We start from the raw sequence: 27,274 nt of genomic DNA, 5'->3' as shown, positions 1-27,274 counted from the left end.
TCAGACAAGGTGGTGATGATTGACATTATTCTTCAGGGTTTTGTCTGTTAGTGCAGAGTATATAGCTGCCTGCTGCTCAAGATAACGCTCCAACATATCATAAGCGGAGTTGTGACATCATGTATGATCTTTTGAGTAGGCAGCTGTAGCATATCTTGCTTGGTCTTATGAGCAGCTGTTGAGCTTCGGTGGAAGTAGGAAACCACCTTCCTAATCCTCCCAAGGAGGTGGTCCATCTTATTTACTGTAATTCCTTTTTGTGATGCTAAATTAATTACATGTGCAAAGCACCCTATCTGTGGGCGCAGTCCTGCCTCATTCACTGCATTTAATTGTTTTTTAGCATTATCTGTTGTGACTGGGATATTAGTATTGGGCCTCTCTATCCTCCACTCTGCCACTGCTTCTGTCAGTAAGTGCGCCAGATTTGTGCCTGTGTCACTCTCATAGAGGGGGCGTGTCTGCAGCACAGGGCTCCGTATCTCCCACTCCGCTGTGATGTAATGAGCGGTACAGTCACAGTCACGGTCACGGTCACAGTCACAGTCACGGTCACAGTCACAGTCACGGTCACGTAGCTTTCCGTTGCCCTGGAGGTCCACCCATCTGTAGTTAGGACAACAGAAGACGCCTGGGACAGTTAAGCCTTAACTTTAGACTTTTCCTGCTCATACATGCTTGGAACGGTCTTGTCACTGAAGTAGGCGCGCGATGGGATATCATAGTGTGGCTCAAGCACGTTCATCATATGTTTAAACCCATTGCTTTGCACAACGGAATGTGGCCTCATGTCTGCAGCCATAAACTCCCCAATAGCTTTTGTAATGGCTTCAGCCCGGTCGGATTGGGCAGCAAAGGGCTGTTTAAATGCAGCGGATATCAGCAGCTGTCGTGCAGCCTTCGTTTTAGCTCCTGTCACACCAGGGTGATGTCGTTTCACATGAGCGGCCAAGCCCGACGCATTGCCAGTCTCATACGGCTTCCTTGTGCCACACTGTCGACAAACTGTGGTGGTTTTATTCACCACCCTTTTCCCATCAATATATTTAATGGGGAAGCCAAAATGCTCCCACACATGAGATTTAAGTGATGCTGGAGGTTTCTCGAGCTCCTCTGCTCCTCCACTTGGGCTGCTACCGCTGGCCATGACTATCGCTTGACAGTCTGAGAAGAGTCTGGCTGTAGCCGCTCAGAACGTGCACGCTCAGCCATCTGCACGCTCAGCCATCTGCACTCTCAGCCATCTGCACTCTCAGCCATCTGCACGCTCAGCCATCTGCACTCTCAGCCATCTGCACTCTCAGCCATCTGCACTCTCAGCCATCTGCACTCTCAGTCAACTGCACTCTCAGCCATCTGCACTCTCAGTCATCTGCACTCTCAGTCATCTGCACTCTCAGCCATCTGCATTCTCAGCCATCTGCACACTCAGTCATCTGCACTCTCAGCCATCTACACGCTCAGTCATCTGCACACTCAGCCATCTACACGCTCAGCCATCTGCACTCTCAGCCATCTGCACACTCAGTCATCTGCACACTCAGTCATCTGCACTCTCAGCCATCTACACGCTCAGTCATCTGCACACTCAGCCATCTACACGCTCAGCCATCTGCACTCTCAGCCATCTGCACACTCAGTCATCTGCACTCTCAGCCATCTGCACGCTCAGCCATCTGCACACTCAGTCATCTGCACTCTCAGCCATCTGCACACTCAGTCATCTGCACACTCAGTCTCCTGCACTCTCAGCCATCTGCACACTCAGTCACTGATGTCAGGTGCACGCTCTGCCACAACAGGAAGTGCAACCGGGGAGTCGTTTCGTATTTGGTAAGTTAGTGCTGACAAAGTGTAAAAATGGTACGTTTTCGAGTTACTGTCTTGCCAGTTATGAACAATATGAAATATTCTTAATCATGTTAACATGCGCATATTTATGTTGTTTGGCTGACCGTTGTTGGTTTATTAAAAATGTTAGATTTTGAATACCAGATCAAGTTAATCAAACTAAATGCTCGCATGTTATTCTTTAATTATTAGCATCGTGGTACCGTAGTGAGAGCACTAATGTTCAGACCCGGCTACTTTATTTTTTCCGCTGTTATTTCGAAGGAAAAATTAATTGTGCAACCATCATAACTCGCTAACGCACATGGCGCGCGTGTCCCCTTATTCTATATAACCACTGTAACATACATACAGATATGTATGACGTATATATACACACACACACATACACACTGTCATGACCTGCTCGTCGGCTCCTCATGTGTGCCACGCCCCCTGCTTACCCACGTACAATAAAAAAATACTGTGTACAATTCAGTATTATTAACAATCTTATATATCAGAACTGTAATACGTAATACACTTTACATATGCCATGAGGTACTAAACTGTGCTTAATAAAAGATGGATGGAAAAAAACAAAGAATACTGGACACGACATCAGGAATCAAATGTTTCTTTTTTTCAGATAAGAGATCTGAAAAACAAACCAATAAGAACATCTAATTTAAATAACCCCTGTATATGACAATAAATTTGTCTTGTCTTGCCGTAAGGAGACCGAGAAACGGTCTCCTCAAGACCACATGAACAACTAAAAACTATATGCTGGAAAGGATGACACTCACAAGATAACTCCATGAAAAGCTCTGTAAAAGTAGAAATATGTCTATTTTACCATAAGATAACATGAGCTATATTGCAATAATGTATGGCATGAAATAAATAAACTTCCATCCATCCATTTTCCAAGCCGCTTATCCTACTGGGTCGCGGGGAAATAAATAAACTTGTAACTATATAATTCATTAATACAAATAATAAATCTTATACCGTTCTGTCATCAAGAACTAAGTTAGCGCTTGATTCCCCTGCACTTCCTGTTGTGGCAGAGCGTGCAGATGTCTGAGAGTGTAGATGGCTGAGCGTGCAGATGGCTGAGAGTGCAGATGGCAGAGCGAGGAGATGGCTGAGCGTGCAGATGGCTGAGCGTGCAGATGGCTGAGGGTGCAGATGACTGAGCGTGCAGATGGCTGAGAGTGCAGATGGCTGAGCGTGCAGATGTCTGTGCGTGCAGATGTCTGAGACACTGACCCGTGGCATGATGCACCTATGCTTGGAAGGGACTGTGAATGACACTTACCCGTGGCGTGATGCGCCCATGCTTGGAAGGGACTGTGAATGACTCTTACCCGTGGTGTGATGCGCCCATGCTTGGAAGGGACTGTGAATGACACTTACCCGTGGTGTGATGCGCCCATGCGTGGAGGGTACTGTGACTGACACTTACCCGGGGCGTGATGCGCCCATGCGTGGAGGGGACTGTGAATGACACTTACCTGTGGCGTGATGCGCCTATCTGTACACCCCACACCCTCTTCTCTCCGCTCACACATTTATTACTCTTTCACACCCTCACGTCAAAGACTGGACAGAAAGAAAAGAAAGGAAAACCCCACAAATTTTAAGACACAGTTCAAAAGGAAACAGAAAGCAAAATACAAATATTCCAAATACGTAGCAGGAAAACAGTGGAACCGTATTTTTTTGCAACTCTTCATTTTTGTTTGCAATATCTAAATATTCTTGCAAGCTGATAGAGCATAATATTTGTGACACTTACCTCTCTTTTTTAAAATCACTATTCAGTCCATCATTTGACTCTGTGGAATCAGACCTATTCCAGTAATAGTGTCCAATTTCAGTAACACTAACTTCATTGTCTGTGTGTTATAAAGTTCTCCTCAGTTCAGTGGTAGAATCCTGCTTTAGCTCTTCACACCTCAGTTCTTAAGCTGTTACTCACACCTGCTACGTGAGACTCTTTCACTTGCTCATGGCTGTACCATTTCAGCTATTGTCACTTTAACATGGCTGTACCATTTCAGCTATTCTCACTTTAACATGGCTGTAACATTTCAGCTATTGTCACTTTAACATGACTGTAACATTTCAGTTATTGTCACTTTAACATGGCTGTATCATTTCAGCTATTGTCACTTTAACATGGCTGTTGGAAATTCTTCTTCTTGCCATTTATGTATTGCCTATAAGTTTGCAGAGCAACACTTAGGCTGCTCAGGAAAGACTGCAGGTTAAAGTGCACAGACATGTCTTTTTTGCTGATATTGCCCATAGGTGTGTATGTGTGAGTGACTGGTGTGTGAGTGTGCCCTGCGATGGGCTGGCCCCCCATCCTGGGTTGTTCCCTGCCTCGTGCCCATTGCTTCCGGGGTAGGCTCCGGACCCCCCGCGACCCAGTAGGATAAGTGGTTTGGAAAATGGATGGATGGATGGGTGACACTTCTACTGCTATGCAAATGGAAGTGCTTAATAAAAGGTACTGCGAGAGAAGCCCTCCTCCGAAGTCGGCTGAGTCGAGTCAAGAGACAAGTCTCTGTGACCGGACCGGGCTTCCCTGCAGTGAGATAAAGAGATCACCGGTGTTGTGTCTTGCTTTGTATCCAGAGACTGGTCACCCAGCAGGGGTTCAACACCTAGGCTGAACCCAACATTCATTGGTCCTTCGAGCCAAAGTCTGTCGACAGCCAGGACGCCTAAGAGCACCTGAGAAAGTCCTGGGACATGAATTCATGGCAAGGCCAGTGCAGTACTGTTGTTTCTCCCCTCCGAGGACGCCGGCTGAGGGGATACCGAGAACCCTCTCTGGCTTCACTGCAAGGACGTGAGTAAGCAGGCCGACTGTATAACCAGACAAGCAGGTCGACTGCATAACCGCACAAGCAGGCCGACTGTATAACCGTACATGCAGGCCGACTGTATAACCGCACAAGCAGGTCGACTGTATAACCAGACGAGCAGGCCGATTGCATAACCGTACAAGCAGGCCGACTGTATAACCACACAAGCAGGCCGACTGTATAACCGGACAAGCAGGGCGGCTGTATAACCGCACAAGCAGGCCGAATGTATAACCGCACAAGCAGGCCGACTGTATAACCAGACAAGCAGGGCGACTGTATAACCGGACAAGCAGGTCGACTGCATAACCGCACAAGCAGGCCGACTGTATAACCGCACAAGCAGGCTGACTGTATAACCGTACAAGCAGGGCGACTGTATAACTGTACAAACAGGCCGACCGCATAACCGGACAAACAGGCTGACTGCATAACCGCACATGCAGGCCAACTGTATAACCGCACAAGCAGGCCGACTGTACAACTGGACAAGCAGGGCGACTGTATAACCGCACAAGCAGGCCGAATGTATAACCGCACAAGCAGGCCGACTGTATAACCGTACTAGCAGGGTGACTGTATAACTGTACAAACAGGGCGACTGTATAACCAGATGAGCAGGCCGATTGCATAACCGCACAAGCAGACCGACTGTATAACTGTACAAACAGGCCGACTGCATAACCTGACAAGCAGGCCCACTGTACAACCGGACAAGCAGGCCGACTGTATAACCGTACAAGTAGGCCGACTGCATAACCGCACAAACAGGGCAACTGTATAACCGCACATGCAGGCCGACTGTATAACCGCACAAGCAGGCCGACTGTACAACTGGACAAGCAGGGCGACTGTATAACCGCACAAGCAGGCCGACTGCATAACCGTACAAGCAAGGCGACTGTATAACCGCACAAGCAGGCCGACTGTATAACCGTACAAGCAAGGCGACTGTATAACCGCACAAACAGGCCGACTGTATAACCGCACAAGCAGGGCGACTGTATAACCGCACAAGCATGGCGACTGTATAACCGCACAAGCAGGCCGACTGTATAACCGTACAAGCAAGGCGACTGTATAACCGCACAAACAGGCCGACTGTATAACCGCACAAGCAGGCTGACTGTATAAGCGGACAAGCAGGGCGACTGTATAACCGCACAAGCAGGGCGACTGTATAACCGCACAAGCAGGGCGACTGTATAACCGCACAAAAAAGACATCAAAGTACACCTCTATAACCGTGTAAGAGATCTCAGAGTACGTCTCTATAACCGTGTAAGGGACCGGAGCTCCGAGAATACTAAACGGGAAACCGTGTTAGGTATTCAGTGTGTTTGTGTGTGACTGGAGTGTGTTTGACTGGAGTGTGTCTGCCACTGGTGGAAGCAGCAGCACAGGAGGAAAACCTAACGGTGCCAACTGATCCTGTGGCCTGTTGAAGTACACAAGCAGTGGATTTTATATAAATATTGCGCAGTGTACCAGTACGTACAATCATAATGGGGAATAAAGCAAGTAAGACTGCCCTAAGGGGAGATGCTAAACACACAGAGTATTACGCTCCGGGCAGCACACAATATTTACAGAAATGGGAGCATAAATATGATTTTAAAAGGGAATTTGTCTGAAACAGAGTGTAGAACTTTGGTAGAAAAGTGGACTATAAGTGTTGCAGAGATAAAGAAAATAAAATAAAATAAAAAAGGAAGCTGAGTTAGATCAGGCAAGAAAATGGTTAGAGCACAAAAACGGAAGCAAAGCTCTAAGCGTGACGGAGCCGCATTTCAGGCGGTGGCCATCAAGCCCGATGAGCAAACCACATCCTCTGCACGGTCCATGCAGGAAGCTAGATGTAGAGAGAGAGAAAGAGAGAGAGATGAGAGAGATGAACGCCCTTATCTGGGGCATGGGGCATTCAGTCCAATAGGCACGAGGGGACATGTGAAAAGAACTAGGGGTGAGACACCCCAGACAGAAACCGAGTGTGCTGAAGCATGCAGAAGTCTAGGAGACCCAGTGACGGACCCAGAAGGGTTTATTACTAGACACCGACAGTTATGTGATTCATACCGTCTAAACGGGATTGAGACTGAGGGAACTTATAGGAAGTGTTTAACATATAATTGGAACAGGGTGAGAGGACAGTATACGGGCAGGGAGCAAAATAATCATCCTATGACCTATGATAACGTAGCTCTGGTGGGACAGATAAACGATGTGTTTGGGAGAATTAGACAAGCATTCCGTGTCACGCCAGGCTATACTAAAATAGGACAGTGGAAACAAAAGGAAGGAGAAGAGCTTTTTGAATACAGAGGTAGGTTAGAAGAAGTATTCAAGAAACACAGTGGGTTAGAGGAGAGTGCAGAGCCCCGCAGCCCATACCAGCAGCAGTTGAAAGATGCCCTCCTAAATGGGATGCACCAACCCCTCTCTGACTTTGTTAGGAAACAGAATGTTAATTGTGCAACAGATGGTGCCGACCAAACTATGAACTGGGCTAGACATGCCTAAGAGGTTATTTAGCGGAAAAAGAAAAAGGCAATCCAATCCCAGGCAGCCACCTTCCTTTCAAATGGCAGGCCCAAGACCCACGTTTTCTTCCAAAATGATCAGAGATGGGGGAGGGGTAGAGGAGGCTTCAGAGGGGGCTTTAGGGGAGGGAATAGATGCAAGGCAGGAGATGGGTGTTGGCGATGTGGCAAGCCAGGGCACTTTGCCAGGCATTGCCCAGAGCCTGAAGAGTATGAGAAACCTCCCCCACATAACCCCACTAGGAAGCAATGACTAACTGATCAAACCCCACCCCGTGAGAGTGATAGCAGCCAGGAGGAGGTGCCCACAATGGACTTAACTGAAGTATTGGTAGCATTATCAGGGACTGAAATAAAACCAGTTAGGACCATAATAGTACAAGGGAAAGAAGTCATTTTTTCTCAGATAGAACGGTGCTAAAAGAGCACATCCCTGGAGTCACCCCCTCCAATGGGGCCATTTATGTCAAATCAGCAAACGGTCAGTTAAACCAACATAGAATATCCAAACCCATGTGGTTCAGAGATCCGAACACTGAAACCTCAGCACAAGGAACAGTAGTTCTGTGCCCAACATGTCCTGTTAATCTGTTAGGCAGGGACTTAATGAAGAAATTACAAATCTCTATTGTACCTGTATCTACAGGGAAGGTAGCCGTAGGCAAAGGGGAAGCGGCTCAAACCATGGTAGTAGAAGGAAGGACAGGACCATACTATTATTGGACATTAGACCTGCCGTCAGAGGACCCAAGTCAGATGGGCCTTACACTTCTAAACAAAGAAAAGCAGCGACTTGCAGCGACGGCAGAGCTACACTCACTCTATAGCCTCCATGTAACTTTACGATTCAAATCCACTGAAGGTCCAGATGGTAAATTCACCAGAGGTGCTAAAACTGGGACCAGAAAGGGTGACAGTGAAAGCTATACACACCGATGGGAAGGAGACAGCAGGATGTAGTGAACTCCTCATGCCCCAGGCTGAGAGGCTGCTTACAGGCCGAGTCCCACTCATGTCATTGGCAAAACCAAAAAGTGACGAGTGGAAGAATGTAGCTTACCTAGTGTGGGAGGGGGAACAGACCCATCAGTGGGAAAAGGTGGGGGCAACCTGGGAAGTAAATGAGCAAGGTACCATCTACAGGCAGAACCTAGGGTGGGTCACACATACAACTCCCCGAGTCCACCGACAGGGAGGGGACGAGGAGAGTGTACAATGATATATTATAGACTTAAATGACCACCCAGAACTTAAGACAATACCGAACCAGGTTTGGTCACAAGGCAAAACAGATGTAGGGTTAATGACCAGTACAGACCCTGTACAGATACGGCCAAAAACGAATTATAGACAAAGTGTGAGACATGGTTTATAGACGGCTCCAGTTTTAAAGATGCAGGTGGGAACACTCACACAGGGTTTGCCGTGGTAGATGGACATAGCATTATCCGGGCTGGACAACTACCGTCATCCATGTCCGCCCAAGCTGCTGAGCTTGTTGCCGTAACTGAAGCTTCTAAAGCAGCAAAAGGCCTCACAGTCACAATATACACCGACAGCCAGTACGCCTACGCCACACTCCATTTTTTTTCGCAGCACAATGGGAAAGGCGAAGGATGATTACATCCACAGGAAAACCTGTGGGACATGCTGACCTACTAGTGCAGCTACTACAGGCAGTCAAGCTCCCAAAGGCCATTGCTGTCTGCAAATGCGCCGCCCACACTTCAGGGAAGGATCCAATCTCTCTAGGCGATGCTAAGGAAGCTGCGGATTGTCGCCACAGCATATACGTTTATTTGTCGGGTGAATCAAAAACTCCAGTCACCACAGACGTGTTATCTGACATGCAGACACATGCCACAGATGCAGAGAAGAAAGTGTGGCTCCATCAAGGAGCCCAAATGCGAGATAATCTTTATATAATACAGAACAGGCCCATCCTCCCTCAAAACATGTATAAGATTGCGGCGATTTTGCGCCATGGGCCATGCCATGTCTCACCAGGAGGGATGGTAGAGATAATCGAAAAGCGTTTCCATGGACCAGAATTCAATACCTTTTTTAAAAAACTTTTTGCAGAACCTGCATGATCTGTTGTAGACACAATTCACAGGGGAATGTTAGAGCTAAGGGGGCAGTGGTGCAGTGGTTAGCACTGTTGCCTCACACCTCTGGGACCCGAGTTCGAGTCCCCACCTGGGTCACATGTGTGTGGAGTTTGCATGTTCTCCCCATGTCGTCGTGGGGTTTCCTCCGGGTACTCCAGTTTCACACAACAGTCCAAAAACATGCTGAGGCTAATTGGAGTTGCTAAATTGTCCATAGGTGTGCATGTGTGAGTGACTGGTGTGTGAGTGTGCCCTGCGATGGGCTGGCCCCCCATCCAGGGTTGTTCCCTGCCTCGTGCCCATTGCTTCCGGGATTGGCTCCGGAACCCCTGCGACCCAGAAGGATAAGTGGTTTGGAAAATGGATGGATGGATGTTAGACCTAAGCAAGGTTCTCTCCCCACAGCAGAGCATCCGTTCCAGGTGCTACACATAGCCTATATTGAGCTAACACATTGTCAGGGCTATAAGTACTGTCTCCTGCTGCTTTGTCCATCTCTAAATGGGTGGAAGTTATTCCCTCCAGAAAAGCAGATGCGCTCGCAGTAGCAAAAGCCATATGTAAAGGGATTATTCTGGAATATGGGATTCCGGAGGTTATCTACAGTGACAATGGACCACATTTCATGAATGAGATAATAGATAGGCTAACAGCATTTGGATATCAACCTGAAACACCATTGCTCTTACCACCCACAAAGTGCCGGACTGGTTGAGAGAACAAACGGCACAGTGAGACTAAGATTAAGGAAGACCATGGAGGAGACAGGGAGACCGTGGGTAGATTGTTTACCTCTGGTTAAACTATACATGAGAATAGTGCCAACTGACAAAGGCTTAACCCCATTTGAAATAGTACATGGTAGGCCATTCCGGTTACCCATCCTACATGAGGGCAAAAGTATAGTGGAAAATGAGACCACCCTTGTAGACTGGATGAGGGAAATGTTACAATTGAAAGACATTGTGAGTGTACATAAGCTGCCAGAAGGTTCCTCATTTCCACAGGAAAGCCAGCTAACGGTCGGAGACCTGGTCCTGGTTAAGGTGATAAAGAGGAAGTGTTGGACGGCTCTGCGTAGGGAGGGACCCTACAGGGTACTGCTGACCACCCCCACCGCCATTAAGATAGCTGAGCGATCTACCTGGATACATCAGTCTCACTGTAAGAAGGTAGTACGTTTCCAGGCCACCGACGAGTAGTGGTGGAAGTCCGGTAACAAAGGGCAGAGAGGTCAATAGGACAGTCTGGTCTCAACCCGGTGAAGAAATCGTCTGAACCACGCTCACTAATATGGCCTGGACAGGGCTGCTCTTCCTGAGACTTATCTCCTTGTGGGGGGGGAGTGACGCTCAGCAGAGAGTGGGAAACCACTCACAGTACCCACATGGATTCTCCACCAATGAGTGGTGGCAATCGATGAAAACTACAGCTGAGCTAAAGAATAAGACACATTGCTATGTATGCACTCACATGCCTGTCAACCAAAACTACAGGTCCCTGGCCATACAACGTAACGGAACAGAGAGGGTGGTGCCTGACAGGCCTAGTCACCCATCCAGACCACCATCCCAGCCAGAGCCGGAGGCGCTAACGAGACATGGTGCTCCGGACTGAGTCCAATGGGCTCGGGCTGAGCAGTGACACCGGGGTGCCCCCAGAGTGGCGCATTCGGAGCAAGTGACAGAAGCTGGGTCACAGCCTGATCGGGATTGGTGACGTAAGGGATCACGTAGAGATAAACCGCTATGCCTGACTCAGACACATAAATGTTACCAAAGCCCTAGGAAACTCCCTGGGAGACGAGCAATCGCAGATTAGAAACATGGCAATGCAGAACTGAGTAGTGTTAGACCTTCTTACAGCATCGCAGGGGGGAGTCTGTAAGATAATCGGAGACACCTGCTGCACCTACATCCCTAACGAGTACGGCGATGGAGGAAAAGTACATGAAGCGCTCCAGCAGTTAATTGACTTGCAAGCCTATGTGGAAAAGCACACTGAAGGAACAACTCTCACTGGCTGAGGCGTATGACCGTATGTCCTCGGGGACCTGGTGGCAGCTTCTGTTAAAAATATTAATGCCTATGTTAGCTATTTTAGTTTTAGTTTATTGTTTCTTTATGTGTATAATACCCTGCTTTCGCATAATGGTTCAAAAGTTGATTACTAGTACATTTATCTCATATACTTTGCTACAACAACTACACCCAGAAGGACAAGAAGATACAACTGTCCAAATGAAGTGCAGGCTGAAAATGTGCCCACAAGTGGTATGCTGCTGAAAAATGACAGTAGTAGTAGTAGTGAAGTAAAAAATGACAAAAAGGAGGGAAATGTTGTAAATTATTCTTCTTGCCATTTATGTATTGCCTGTAAGTCTGCAGAGCGACACTTAGGCTGCTCAGGAAAGAGTGCAGGTTGAAGTGCACAGACATGTCTTTCTTGCTGATATGTTAACCACAGAGTTTCAGTTAAAGCTATTTCGAGATAGATGTTGTGAAATTGCATATGCTTGTACGTCTAATCGTTTTGTTCCGCTTAGCAACAGTAGGCATTATTAAAAAAGGCTCATGTGTTATCAACAATATATGGTATTACTGTATCATGTGACACCTCTAGGGGGTGGCATGGTGGTGCAGTGGTTTGCACTGTTGTCTTACACTTCCGGGACCCAGGTTCGAGTCTCCCCCTGGGTCACATGTGTGTGGAGTTTGCATGTTCTCCCCATGTCGTCGTGGGGTTTCCTCCGGGTACTCCGGTTTCCCCCCACAGTCCAAAAACATGCTGAGGCTAATTGGAGTTGCTAAATTGCCCATAGGTGTGTATGTGAGTGAATGGTGTGTGAGTGTGCCCTGTGATGGGCTGGCCCCCCATCCTGGGTTGTTCCCAGCCTCGTGCTCATTGCTTCCGGGATAGGCTCCAGACCCCCCGCGACCCAGTAGGACAAGTGGTTTGGAAAATGGATGGATGAATATTTATATTTTAATATATTTATTTATGAACTCTGTGATTCATTACTGTACTTTTACTGTAAGACGTTTAAGTAATGTTACACTTGTAGGAAGTCTCACACTGTACTGTACCATATCCATACCTCATCTGTACTCTAATCCTGCAGAACGTCAGATATCCTGAAAGGTAGACGACTATAGTGAAGGATGAACGTGACATAATTGTACAAGTCAGGCACTTTTTACTCACTGCAGTGATGTGTGTTTGGCTGATCTTCCTTGGCAGAACATTCTCCCATCTAGTCCAAGCTCCTTGCTGTCCCATTCCCACCATCCTGCTAGCTCGTACTTCCTCCACACCTACCGGCACTTCTTCCTGGACAAGGTGCTGATGCTCTTTGCCTCGCACCTTGTTAGCTCTAGTTACTGGGAAGTAACCAATGCCTGATGCTATTGTGCCCAGCAGTGCCTTCTGCCTCAGTTGGGACTCAGCCACCTCCAGTGACTTGGCTGTACTGCACTGCCTGCCAGTGTGCACCTGGATGCCAGCTGATGCCACTTTGGGATCTTTGGACTCTCTGTACTGCAGGACCTCCCGTGTCCTTGACACCATAAATTCCTCAGCCAGACCACTGACTGGCAGCTGCAGGATGTTACTGGTGCTGTACAGAGCAGTGCTGCTCATGGAAAGAAAAAAGATGAATATCCATTTGGACATGACCATAACCCTTTGCTTTTCCTGGCCCGAATGTGTAACGCTAACCAGCGATTAATGCGCTGGGCTCTAATCATCCAGTCGTTTAACCTAGAGATCACACATAAAAAGGGGGTTAATAACCTCCAGAACCTGACACCCCAGTTACTCGCGACTCTCAGTTTTCCTTTGGGTTTCTCTTCCTTTGTTTTAATACTCTGCATGCCCCTAATCGCAGTGCTCGTGTTTGTGATAGTGAACACCTGTCGGGGTTCACTCTTGTGTGGAGGGATGTTATGTGCCGTAAGGTTCAGGGGAGGAGTTGGGGCAGTGGAGTCCTGATGATCTTCTCTGCAGTCCTCACTACTCTCTGCAAGCGTTTGCTGTCAATAGCTGTAGTTGCTGCTGTTCCACACGGTGATACAGCTGGTCAGTGTGCTCTCCATGATGCAGCTGTAGAAGTTGCTGAGGATCTTGGTTGACAAATCAAACTTCCTCAGCTTCCCCAGGAAGTACAGTTGCTGTTCTTGACCAGCTGTGTGGTGTTCAGTGACCAGGTGAGGTCCTCACTGATGTGGACGCCCAGGTACTTAAAGCTGCTCACCCTCTCCACTTCAGGCTCCCAGATGAACAGTGGCTGATGAGGTCTCCTCCTCTTCCTCATGTCCACTATCATCTCCTTTGTCTTGTCCGTGTTGAGGGTGAGGTTGTTGTCCTCACACCATGACACCAGACCGGCTACCTCTCTCCTGTAGGCCGCTTCGTCCCCTCCAGTGATACGACCGATCACTGTGCTGCCATCTGCGAACTTCAGGATGATGTTGTCTTTGTGGGAGGCGACACAGTCGTGGGTGAACAGGGTGTAGAGGATGGGGCTGAAGAACGCAACCCTGTGGGATGCCAGTGTTTGTGGTGATGCTGGCTGAAGTCCTGTTACCGATCCTGACAGACTGAGGTCTGCCAGTCAAAAAGTCCAGGAGCCAGTCAAAGAGGGTGGGGTGCACGCCGAGTGTGGCATCCAATAGGCTGCCTGTGTAACAAAGTTGTTTTGATATGTATAATTACTCAAAATTCCTTATTTATTAAAATCCTGGTAAAATGAATAGGAGAGGGAGTAAGGAGAATTCCCAGAAGGCCCTGCTTCATGGTGCCTCCCACTGGTTAAAAGGGGGCATGACGTGTTTCCTCTTCCTCTTTCCCTGTCTCTTCGAGGAAGAGGTAACATGGCTCTCTCATTAACCCAATTAAATAGAAAATAATCATTTTATTATTATATAAAATTCCTGTAATAAAAGTTTAAACATATCATTATTAATATATATCAAGCAATATTTTAATGTATGAACTTCATTTGGTTTGTGTTTTTCTTTTTATTGTCGGGGTGCACATGGGCAGAATGTTGAGCTGCTACATGCTGCTGGGGAATTAATACTTTGCTCTTCATTACCAGGTATGTTTTGTTTGTTTTATTTTTTTATATTGATGTATATTTTTTTTCATTTTCCTCTTTCCCTGTCTCTTCGAGGAAGAGAATGTTCAGCTGCTACATGCTGCTGGGGAATTAATACTTTGCTCTTCATTACCAGAGAGGAAAAGACACGTGCCAATAAAGGGACGTCGGATCCCGAGTCCAAAGGAAGCCACGCGGTGTCGTCTCTCCCTCTCCCGCACCCACACACCACACACAACAAAAAAAATACACAACGCAGAGTGAGAGCATCAGCTCTCGGACTTTAACCGGGACTATGTTTTAACTGGACTCGCTTGGCGCGATCGGGCCGTAAACAAAGACCCAAACGAGACCGGTTACATCTGCAAAGCTGATGGTGCCGGTGGTGGCCCTGTGCTCTGTGATGTGCTGCAGGCCTTGCCACATCCCAAACAGCCCAGGCTGTTGTTCTGTTCATATCAGTAACTGAATGTATCTGTTTTTGTCAGTTAGCATGTTCCCGTATGGAGCCTTTAAAGAGGACAGCGGTAATGGTTGGGTGTGTGTGACTGAGCTCGTCCCTGCGGAGTCATGATGAGGAAGCTCTCAGGCTCTCAGTGCTGCCATCTGCTGATGAGGAGGCCCAATTTTTTGTCAGATGAAGTTTTTACTCGCGGTTTTCTAAATTGCTTTTCAGTCTTTTGCTTACTGTATTCTTTTTCTCATATGAACAAAAGATTTTTATATCCACACACAAACACACACATATCCAAACATTAAGCTATTTTACACATAGACAGACCTCTGTAATTGTTGCTGTGATATTTATTAAATGATTTCAAATCACAAGTGCATAATTAACAGTAGTCCAAGAGTATTAATATATGTTAGTAAATCAAGTTACAAAGACTGAAATCATTAATATTCATGGAAAGAAAAAAGATGAATATCCATTTGGACATGATTGCAATGTGTCTCGCTTAGGACAGGCATTGACTGTTGATCTTGTTATTGTTATCCAGGCACTTGATACAGGAGTTGGTGTTACATTTGTAGAGGGGGACCTTCTCTGCAACCACCTTCAGGGCAGAGGCCAACAGCTCGGCCTTTTCTTTGTCTTTCCTATAGACCTGACTGAACACAAAGGCCTTGGGACCGGGGTGATTGGTCAGTATACTGAGAGAGTCCAGGATGCACTTCTTCACAGCGGGCTGGACATTAGTATTTCCTCTCTTTTTCTGGACTCTCTCCCGGTTCTGTTCGTTGTCGTCCTTTCCTTGGTTCAGGCAGTAGTCCAGACATGGAGAGTTGTAGGTGTAGAACACCACACAGCCATTTCTGTCCCCTGTGTTCAGCAGGTTTTGCACAGGAGCGACAGCTTGGCTGCTATCACAGATGAGCAAGGCGCGCTCTGAGTGGACGGCTGAGGAGCCAGTGCCCTTTGGTCTGGCAGCGACCATCTGTTTTCCCGTGTAAAGTTTCCATGTCTCAAGGTCATTCTTGACATTATTTGTGTTCTCTTCCCTAAGGAACTCTTTCTCGTCGAAACTGGCCCCACACTGTCCTGCTGGGACGTTGATGGCCACAGCATACTGGGCACCTTCACCGCTGCTGGTCTGTTCATATGGTTTATATCTTGGAGAAACAAAGAGTAAAAACAAGATAAATGAAGACCTGATGTTGCTGATGCTGCACATCCCAAGCTTGACACAGTGCACAAATACCTGCTGAATTCACATACAAGTCATGATGACAGGGCGCATGGAGTAGTCATGACAACTGCTTCTTCATCATACTTTTGACCAACCTTGAGGGATAACTACTAATATTTAAGAAGATTTACTACAAATATTTATAGTTGCTTACTCAACAAATAGCTTAAACTATGACGGGAGTCCCACTCGCTTACCTGGTCTCAAAGAATCGGATGATTTTAGGGAGAGCGTTCAGATCCCCCTCGTCTGCTGATACCACAGAGGAGAACAGGGAGAGCAGGAGGAGTCCAGCCAGCACACCTGTATGCACCTAAACCGGTAACGAGACATGAAGGAGCACAATCACAGACCAGCAGCTGAGAGAAAGGAAAAAAGAAAAGATTTACCTCACATTACTTATAAAAACTATTCAAGGTTTGCACATCCAACCCACGCTGGAATCAGGTGCAGGACAAAGCTAAAGGTAAATGTAAAAAAGGAAGAATTCTCACAAATTGTATTTGATGCTCCCAAAATAATTTGACCCCTAGACCTTCTGACGAAAGTCTGTTGAAATGTTACGCATTATTAAACATTTTGGGATTATCAAATACAGTCTTCCTTGTTTATTTACACTACATCACATTACCATGATGGAGGCCGGTGGGCTTGGCGTGAGTCAGATCTGAGAAGCTGAGATAGTGTCTTCTCCTGCTGTACTTAATCAGGTAGGCTGCAGCAGCAGGAGAGAGCGCTGGTATATATACCACACTGTATGTGGTGAAGAAGTCCAGCCGTTAACACTGTAGTGCTTCCGGTCCAGCCCATTACAAGGCAGATTTGCTGAGGAAGCACAACTGTTGCTATCTTTAGGATCTTGGCTTTCACAACAGTTCTCAGCTACCACAACAATGTCTTTCCAGTAATTCAGAAACTTGTAAAGCAAATGCAGTGATTGCCTGCAGTTATAGTCTTTTATTATTCAAAAGTGATTTCCAGTGTATATCCACTTATATAAACAGAAACATCAGCATTATAATTATATCTGCAGAACCTGGAGATGATCATACCAACTCAGTTTTGTGTTGTTTTACCACTGTCGGAATTTTGAAGCGTTTCCCTCTTAACCACGACCCTTTCCAATGTCAGTTAAACACAGCATTGTGAGCTCAGCTGAACTCTGTATCCTTCTACTCTCTCCATTCAAACACTTCATTTTGTTCTTCTTCAGTCCCATGTTTATATTTCATTCACATTTAATTCACATTTCACTTGCATTTATCTCTTTACTTCACTTTGTGATTTTTCTCAGACAATATTAAAGACAGGAGACTTATTTATCTTGATAAGCATTTGAGTATTTTTAATGTGGCTCCCTGTTTTCTATAGAAGCAGGCATGGCCTGTCCTACTGTCAACGGTGTAAATTATATCAATCATAAACCTGGTTATAGCTTTATTCATTTATTTCAACTTAAGTTCAAATGTCAGTGTTGATTATCCTGTGTTACTCAGGCGATTATTCAAATACTCTCTTTATTCTCCAGCCCAAATTCATCATTAATCATCAATCATTATCATTAGTAGATACAATTTGCCCTATTATGCACAAGCTGGGTTAGAAGATGTGGGCCTGGAGCAACCACAGCACTCCATCAGAGAGGCCATGAGCGGTGATCATCTTACATCGGTCTGTGTGTGTGTGTATGCATGTGTGCGTGTGTGTCTGTGTGTGTATGTGCGTGTGTGTGTCTGTGCGCTGTGTGTCTGTCTGTGTGTATGTGAGTGTGTGTGTATGTGTGTGTCTGTGTGCGTGTGTGTCTGTGTGTGTGTGTGCATGTGTGTATGTGAGTGTGTGTGTATGTGTGTGCGTGTGTGTATGACACCAGGTTGCAGAGGGGACTCTCCATCTGCTTAGTATCATTAAATGTGTCGTTAATACAATTGTGGTTAATTGACAAGTAATCTGTTGTGCAGTACAATAGCATAAAAGATATTTACTCAAATAATGTATAATAAGTATTTATTTATCATACAAATTTATTGTCACGGGACGTGGTGCGCGAGCGCGGCGGAGAGCGGCGAAGGTGCGGAAGGAGGAAGCAGGCAGGCAGGTTACGGGACGAACGGGGTTTAATCGGGAATACGGGGATCTCACGCAAACAAACATCCATGAACATCAATGACGGACAAAGGATTCGGGTAAGACACGGACTGAAATACACAGGACTGATTGAAAATAATCAGACACAGCTGGGTACAATCCGGGAAACACACGTGGGTAGGCAGGGGGCGTGGCACACAGGAGGAGCGGACGAGCCGGGCATGACAGAACCCCCCCCCAAAGGCGCGCCACTCCGGGCGCGCCAAGGAAGGGGGCGACGGACGGGACGAGGCAAAACAGGACCTGAAAAACAAAACCAGAAATCAACGCGGGACCGGGAACAAGACAGAGGCACAGAACAAAGCCAGGGACAAGACGTGCGACAGGAGCTGACAAAGGGATGGGAAGGCAGAGAGACAAATCAGGAAGGGAGAAACAGAGTGAACAGGCGGAACAGAAGGAGCGGGAGTGACGGGAGGGAACGACGGGAAACCAGGAACAGAGCGGGGCAGAACAAAGGGACCAGGAACAGAGGACGGCGGGACAAAGGCAGGAGGAGGAACACAGACAGGCGGGACAGAGACAGGAAAGAAGGGAGAGAAGGCGGGGGAACAAAGGGGAGCCCGTGGGAGCCCCAGCGGGCGACGGGAGGCAGCCGGAGGGGCCGCAGGCGGCCGGGAGGCCGGAGCCAGAGGGGACCGAGAAGGGGCAGAGGAGACAGGGCGAGGGACCCGCGGAGGGGCCAGGGAGGGAGCAGGAGGGAGCACCAGGGAAGGGGACGAGGGAGCTGGAAGGGGCCAGGGCGAAGGCACGGAGGAGGGGGGAGCCGCAGCAGGCGGCGATGTCCGGGGGAGGGCCGGAGGTAGGGGCCCCGCAGGCGACCGAGGAGCCGCCGTCGGGGAACCCCCAGGCGACCGACCAGGACCCGGAGAGGGGAGCGAGGCAGGGCGACGAGGCACCGGAGAGGGACCCGCAGGCGACAGCCGACCCGGAGGGCCAGGACCCGCAGGCGCCAACCGAGCCCCAGCGCAGGCGAGGCAGGGCGAGCCAGGGGGCAGGGCGGGCGGGACCCCAGCCCTGCGTCTGTGTCCCCTCCCTTTACGGGACACAGACATTACCCCAGGTCGGGGTCGAGTTCGCCGGGGCGAGGGAGAAACTGTCACAGGGGGAGAAGGGACAGGAGCGCGGTTAGGAGCTGCAGGTGGCTGCAGTGGGGGCGCCGGCCCGGGAGCTGCAGATGGCTGCAGTGGGGGCGCCTGGACAGGAACAGGAGCGCGGTCCGGAACAGGAGCGCGGTCAGGAACAGGAGCGCGGTCAGGAACAGGAGCTGGCTGCAGTGGGGGCGCCTGCCCGGAAGCTGCAGCAGGCGGCTGCAGAGGGGGCGCCTGCCCGGGAGCTGCAGCAGGCGGCTGCAGAGGGGGCGCCTGCCCGGGAGCTGCAGCAGGCGGCTGCAGAGGGGGCGCCTCTGCAGGAACTGGAGCGCGGTCAGGAACAGGAGGCGGCTGCAGCGGCGAAGGCGGCAATGGCGGCTGCACGGGAGCGGGGTCCGCCGGCAATGGCGGCTGCACGGGAGCGGGGTCCGCCGGCAATGGCGGCTGCACGGGAGCGGGGTCCGCCGGCAATGGCGGCTGCACGGGAGCGGGGTCCGCAGCCCTCTGGAGCTGGAGGAGCTGCCGAACTCCCTCTGCCATTTTCTCCAGATCCCCCCGGTCGGAGGCGGGAGTAAACGCGGCAAAGTCTTTCTGGAGCCGTGTTATTATGTCCTCTGCCTCCGGACTCACTGGAGTGCCCAGTCCCTCCCAGATCCTCCAGAATAGCCCCTGGAGGGCGAAGAACTGGGAGATGCAGTCGGCCGTCTTCCCTGGTTGAGGCGCGGACGGCGCCTCCGGGGTGGCTGCTGCAGGGGGGATGAGCAGTGGGTCCGGGTAGTTGATGGACTCCTCCTTGCTCTTCTGGCGCCTGGTGGCAGCGGGAGGTGGCGCGATGTCTGCTAAGACAGACGGCGAAAACACCGGCTCCCGCTCTAGGTAAGGGAAGAGGAAGGGCTCTTCCTCCTCGTCCTCACTCGAGGGCCAGAACATAGAGACTGGGCAGGTACCTCGCTGGAGCGGCCCCCGGGCTGGAGACCGGACGGGTACCTCTTCCTCCGGAGCGATCCAAATCCTGGAGAGCGAGCAGGCTCCCAGGCGGATCGGCTCCTCCGGGATCCTCCTTCTTCGCCGCTTACTTTTCTTTTTAAGGTCCGTCATTCTGTCACGGGACGTGGTGCGCGAGCGCGGCGGAGAGCGGCGAAGGTGCGGAAGGAGGAAGCAGGCAGGCAGGTTACGGGACGAACGGGGTTTAATCAGGAATACGGGATCTCACGCAAACAAACATCCATGAACATCAATGACGGACAAAGGATTCGGGTAAGACACGGACTGAAATACACAGGACTGATTGAAAATAATCAGACACAGCTGGGTACAATCCGGGAAACACACGTGGGTAGGCAGGGGGCGTGGCACACAGGAGGAGCGGACAAGCCGGGCATGACATTTATCATATATTGTTATTATTTATTATTAGATGTAAGGTTATTAGATATAATCTATGATTCAGCGATATCCAGCTGAGTTCTTGGAACGAGGGAGGAACAGAGAGGTTTTGCTTCTGCTTTCACAATATGTCTCAATTTGCACAACAATTTCTTTCCTTCTTTCCAGTAAATGCAGTGTTTCCCTGCAGTTATAGTCTGTTATTTAAAATGAACTTTCAAAAATGATTTCCAATGTATATCCACACATACATGAACACAGAAACATCAGCTATTTTCCCAGAACCTGGAGGAGTCATACCAACCCGACATAGATTTTTTAATATGATGATGATGATGATTATAATGAAGGAGGAGAAGAAGAAGAGGGAAAAAGAAGCCTCTCTTACTCTAACCCCCTTTCCTTATATACCGGTTCCCAATAGGTTAATTGGGGCAGCCTAAAAATGCCGGGGGAAACAGAATTTGAGTATCATATGCTTGCAGCTTACAATACATACTTTTACCACCAAACCGAACAGAATAACTGGCCATTAGCCACCTACATTCCCTGACCTTTCAGACAGTACATCAAACATTGCACAACAAAACAATAATATACATAACATCACTCACCCCCGCCCCCCCCTCCTGTGCCAAACCATCCCCTTCCCTCGTTCCACAATTGGCAATAAGGGAACCTTCCCACTGTGGCGCGCGCTTCCGTAGGGAACCAGTATGCCGAGGGACCAGAGAAAGCAGCAACTGGTATGGAAGCTGGTGAGAGTTGTCTGCATGTTTGCGTACGGTTCTAAATTTGCTATGGAAGGTGGGTGAAGCGGGAACAGTGGGTACCTCCCTGTTCAAAGATTAAATAAATGAGCTGAGCAGTAAACTGATGTGTGGAGGTTTACTGTTCTGTGAGCAGGGGATCATGGGAAATGTAGTCTATGCAAATGTGATCTGCTACCATTCCTATGCCAGCATTACTCCCAAACAGAGTGCCGGTCACATTCACACCAAAACACCACAAGTAACCAAAATTCAAAAAGTGACCCCTTCAACTTTTTACAGTGTTATCTGTCTGAAAGTCAGACTAAAACTCTTGCATGCTCTTGCATTGTCCATCTTCCTTTATGCCTGCAACACAGGGAACCTACCAGCAGAACTGCAGAGGAAGGTCCATGAAGCTGAAATGAGATGTTTCCAAAGAATACTATGCATCTTGTATATAGACTGTATAACAAATAAGTAACTTATAAGTATACTTATGAAAAACCGATAACCACAATTACGAAGAGGAAACTCCTGCTTCATGTAACGAGATCAAAGAAGATCAGAACAATCCTCAGGGAATTGGGGAAGGAAAAAGATGACAGGGAAGGCAGAGGAAGAGATGAACGGACAACATCGCTGAATAAACTGCAATGAATTTTGCCTCTACCCAGGCCCTCGCCCACAACAGTGAGAGGTTGAGTCAAATGGTGTACCTCTCCTCAGTGCAGTGCCCTCACCGCTCCAAGGGGTTTCAGGACCAATGATGAATGATAATGATGATTGTTATGATATTGTTGTTATTTATTATTAGATGCAAGGTTATTGGATAAAATCTATGATTCAGCAATATCCAGTTGAGTTCTTGGAACGAGGGAGGAACAGAGAGGTTTTGCTTCTGCTTTTACAAACCCAGCCCAGGCTGCCTGGTCGGTACCATCACTGTACTCATCTGACTAAAGTGTTTATTTACCACTGACATAAATGGTAACATGTCTTCATAAAGCACCAGTTTGCAATGATTGGTGTGCTGATGAAATATTTTATGAAATGATACATCCATCCATCCATCCATCCATTTTCCAAACCGCTTATCCTACTGGGTCGTGGGGGGTCCGGAGCTAACCACTGCACTAACATGCCACCCCCTGAAATGATACATATGATATGATAAATATTTTGTGGCACCAGTCTTATGATTCATGCTGTATTTGTATCTTACAGAGCATTTCCACCCAAGCAGAATCAATTCTGTTTCTGACCATTATGTCATTTGGTAACATTTCTCTCAGAGAGAGAGAGAGAGAGCCTTAAAAACTCCCCAAACCAGGAGCAAGGATGTGTAGAATACCCAGAAATACTGTGAAATTGAATTGCTTTGGTAAATTTAACATTTTTATTTTTGGCAACAAAAGCCACACACTGTAACTGATGCTAAACATTGGTCTGGATAGTGTAGCTATGCTCACTGAATGGACCCCACACCTCACTTCCATACAGCAAAACTGGCTAGATTACACAGTCAAATATTTTCCACCACATCTTAAGGTAAATCTGTATTCAAAGGTTTTCTGTTTATTGCATATACTGTAGAGCTCTGTAAGCTTTTCCTTTAGTGGATTCACTGCCACGCTGAAGCTTCATGCAGTCCTCAACAAGCCAAGGTAAATATGCTGTTGTGAGCTCTAGGGTGCTGCTGCCTGGGTTGGAATGTTGTCTTTGAAGGCCATTCTGGCCGATTCTTTTCCAAGAATTTTCTGAGCCTGATGAAATGAGATTAAATACATGTTTAATACTTCAGAAACTATATATTACTTACGACAAACATGTCTTGGAATTTCTTCAGTTACATACATCAAACTGAAGCGGATGCTTTCGTGGAAGATGTTAGTAGGATCCATTGTGTGCACTGCCTTTTTAATAAGGCGGAGTTCATATACACGTCGCTGCTGATTGGCTAACACCTCTGACACACCCACCAACAAGCAAAAATGTACCTCAAAGCCCATTGCGCAATGTTTCACGCCAGTCATTCAGCCTGGAAACTTTAGCAAAATGGTACACGCCATTTTCAGACTGAAAATCTGTAAGGTGCCCCATGTTACGACCTGAACTCAAGTAAACACATGATATGTGTTTTAATGTGTGATCACATGATCAAAAATAATGAATCTTGAGAAACACACATTCACTACATATATAACATGAAAAAGCAATTACCTGTATGACCGGCAGCTGGAGCATGAGGGAACCATGGGCTGGGGCAGCCTGCTCTGGGTGGTCAACCAGCTGTAAGTGTCACCCCCCCCCCAAATTAACCATGAAGAAGCATCTACACTGGGCTTATGAATTCATCTAAACCTGTTGGTTGTATGAGTTTTTAAGGAATTCAGCTATTTGTAATTGTAATTCTTGTAATTTGTATTTTGTGATGGTCCTTAAATACATTTCGTTATAAATCCCCAATAATTCTCCATAACTCCATTTCAAATAGAGTCCTTTTAAGATCCAGATGGACGTTAAAGCTTAGCCTTGGTAGGTTTACAGGTGAGTATATCCAGCCCCTACATGCAGAGCGTTACGCTCCGTGAGACGGTGCTACTGCTCCCCCAGGTTACCCCATCTCATCGGAATAGTGGGTCAGATCAACGTCAGCTCCGCAGCCTGTGTGCACGAGTTCTCCAGGCTTTTCTGGAGGCTGTGCCGGACGTTTGGAAAGATCTTCACAAACACGAAGGTGAGTGGTATCAAGTGTCCGGTTCAAGGTGTTAAGGCCAGTGTACGTTTGGGGATTTGACCCCGGCTGTTTGACCTCTGCTGCAGTGTGGTATCAAGTGTCCGGTTCAAGGTGTTAAGGCCAGTGTACGTTTGGGGATTTGACCCCGGCTGTTTGACCTCTGCTGCAGTGTGGTATCAAGTGTCCGGTTCAAGGTGTTAAGGCCAGTGTACGTTTGGGGATTTGACCCCGGCTGTTTGACCTCTGCTGCAGTGTGGTATCAAGTGTCCGGTTCAAGGTGTTAAGGCCAGTGTACGTTTGGGGATTTGACCCCGGCTGTTTGACCTCTGCTGCAGTGTGGTATCAAGTGTCCGGTTCAAGGTGTTAAGGCCAGTGTACGTTTGGGGATTTGACCCCGGCTGTTTGACCTCTGCTGCAGTGTGGTATCAAGTGTCCGGTTCAAGGTGTTAAGGCCAGTGTACGTTTGGGGGTTTGACCCCGGCTGTTTGACCTCTGCTGCAGTGTGGTATCAAGTGTCCGGTTCAAGGTGTTAAGGCCAGTGCACGTTTGGGGATTTGACCCCGGCTGTTTGACCTCTGCTGCAGTGTGGTATCAAGTGTCCGGTTCAAGGTGTTAAGGCCAGTGTACGTTTGGGGATTTGACCCCGGCTGTTTGACCTCTGCTGCAGTCTGCTCTCTGGGTATAATCACCTTGTTAAGTCCTGTTATATTTTCCTTCCAGGTGAAGCCACAGTTCCAGGAAATCCTCCGGCTGTCTGAGGAGAGTGTGGGTGCGTGAAGCTGCATGATCGCTTATGTGCTGCAGACGCTCCTGCCTGCTTTTATGAGGAAGAGCTGGCAGGACGTGGCTGCTGTCAGGCGCCATGACGTATGCTCTCGTCTTTGTCATGTCTCCGCGGTAACGGCAGATGCCACGGATGGGAATGATGTTTTGATGAAGGGTACCGTGCCCATCTACGCCACCGGGGTGCTGACATGCTACAACCAGGTAAGGAGCGGCTGGTGGAGCAGTGACGGCTGAGAGTGCGCGTGGCCCCTCACCTGAATCACCTCCCCAATGACCCCCCCAGGAGGAGGACCGCAAGCTGCTGGTGGCCTTCCTGGAGGACGTCATGATGAGCCTGTCTCTGTCCCATGCTCCTCTGGACAGCCTGAAGGCGGCCTTCATGGAGCTGGGGTGAGCAGGCGGGGGCGGGGCCGACATAGTGGGCGTGTCAGGGCATTTGGCGAAGCAGGGGGCGGGCTGGGGGAGCGGCAGGGGCGGGCTGGGGGAGTGACAGGGGCGGGGCCGAGGTAGTGGGCGTGTCAGGGCATTTGGTGAAGCAAGGGGCGGGCTGGGGGAGTGACAGGGGCGGGGCCGAGGTAGTGGGCGTGTCAGGGCATTTGGTGAAGCAGGTGGAGGGGCTGGGGGTGTGGCAGGGGCAGGGCTGGGCTCAGGGCAGGACTGGCCCCCCAGGGTTCCGTGCTCTATGTTTCTGGTGCCTCCTGGGGGTATGTGTTTGATTACGGTTCTGACATCATGCCGTTAATTTACAGCACAGATGGGGGGGTGGGTCATGTTTCACCAGCACCTTCTCATAACAAAGGTCATGTTAGCTATCCCCACCCTGGGGCCGCACGCACTGCCCCGCCTCTCTGTTACGCATGCTCCTCAAAAATACTCTGCCCTCCTAGTGTCAGTCGGCCTCGTGAAGACACTCCCTCGCTGGAGGGTGATCGGCCTGGGCGGATTCCAATGCCGCTCGGACCATAACGTATAACAGAATATGCCTGTCCCCCCCAAAGCGCCAACCCAGCGTACCACGAGCTGTTGCTGACGGTGCTTTGGTACGGCGTGGTGCACACCTCCGCCCTCGTGCGCTGCACTGCAGCCCGCATGTTTGAGGTAAGTGGGCGGATGCTGCGAGACGAGGCGTCAGGTGTGGCAGTAACAGTGGTCAGAATTATGAGAGTAGGAGTGTAGAAAGCAGAGATTAAGGCCAAAAGAGAGCTGTCCTTCCTTCAGGAGGAACTGCAGAGAAAAGCATAACCTTGTACTGTTACTGTACTGTGCAGAAAACACTGTAATACTATGTTACTGTACTGTGCTGTAATACTATGTCACTGTGTTGGATTTGCTTGCCTGCCTGCCTGCCTTATTGAATCTGAAAGCATCCCTCCCCCCCAAACATATCATCAAATCAATGTCCAAAAGTGCCACTTATGGAATCAACACCCCCACATCAGTGGTCTCACATAAATTTGTTCTTGCTTGATCTCTCAGATTTTGCATTGCTCCTTACTTTTGCCTGTGATGTGTGGGACGTGTCCATTTTCACCTCATTATTGATATCATTTCTTTATTCCTCTTTTGTTTCCTGTTTGGATGGTTGTTTATTTTATTGTTATTATTTTTGTCCCTCTCTCTCCGCATCGCCATGGTGCCGTGCTTGCTCTTTCCATGCACACCGTGTGACATCACCCTGATCTGACCAATCAGCTGTTGGTGAAGGGGGTCAGTGAGAGTCTAATAGCTCAGAGGGTTGCCCCAGCCCTTATCGCGCTCTCTGATGATCCTGAAATGTAAGTCCACTCCTGCCTCGTTCCTCCCAGCCTACCCTCCCCACCTTGGTCCATGGCTTTCCAGGAAGTGCCTCACTCTCCGTGCGAGGAGCTCGTGGCAGTGAGAAGCGGCTAACGCTAACGTGCTAACATGTCAGCTGTAACTTAATCCGGGATGGATGCTTGGTAACCATGTGAACCCAGAGCAGCTGTCATCTCCATACCAAACGGGAAACACGGCCCCGTATTCAGAGGCTGCTTTTGGGTAATTATCACGTCTATTCAGGGTGGTCATGTTTACCCGGAAATGTGAGAGTATTTGCCCCCTTGTATGGCCGCATTGCTCTGTCTGGACCCTTTGAGTGCCGGTGAACGAAGGATCTGCCGCCGCCTGCGGGTCGCGCTATTCCTGGGAAGCCGAGGCAGGGAGGAGGCTATGCTAAGCTAAGACATGCTAACATCGACCTCAGG

General features: G+C 48.7%; 2 protein-coding genes across 2 annotated transcripts in view; both read right to left on the bottom strand.

Annotated features, from left to right (window-relative positions):
• Nucleotides 1-27,274, bottom strand: part of LOC125725332 (protein NLRC5-like) — a 554,938-nt gene that overhangs the window by 126,087 nt on the left and 401,577 nt on the right. The gene's annotated exons all lie outside the window — the stretch shown is intronic.
• Nucleotides 15,251-16,942, bottom strand: LOC125725342 (uncharacterized). The gene is made up of 3 exons (XM_049002207.1): nt 16,784-16,942; nt 16,350-16,465; nt 15,251-16,075 (listed from the first exon to the last, which is right to left on the bottom strand). The coding sequence occupies exons 1-3, from the start codon at nt 16,784-16,786 to the stop codon at nt 15,421-15,423; spliced, it is 774 nt and encodes a 257-aa protein (XP_048858164.1). The 5' UTR covers nt 16,787-16,942; the 3' UTR covers nt 15,251-15,420.

This window comes from Brienomyrus brachyistius, unplaced genomic scaffold, assembly GCF_023856365.1.
Source record: "Brienomyrus brachyistius isolate T26 unplaced genomic scaffold, BBRACH_0.4 scaffold65, whole genome shotgun sequence".
NCBI classification, from domain to species: domain Eukaryota; kingdom Metazoa; phylum Chordata; class Actinopteri; order Osteoglossiformes; family Mormyridae; genus Brienomyrus; species Brienomyrus brachyistius.
This window is presented reverse-complemented; position numbering and strand designations above follow the sequence as displayed.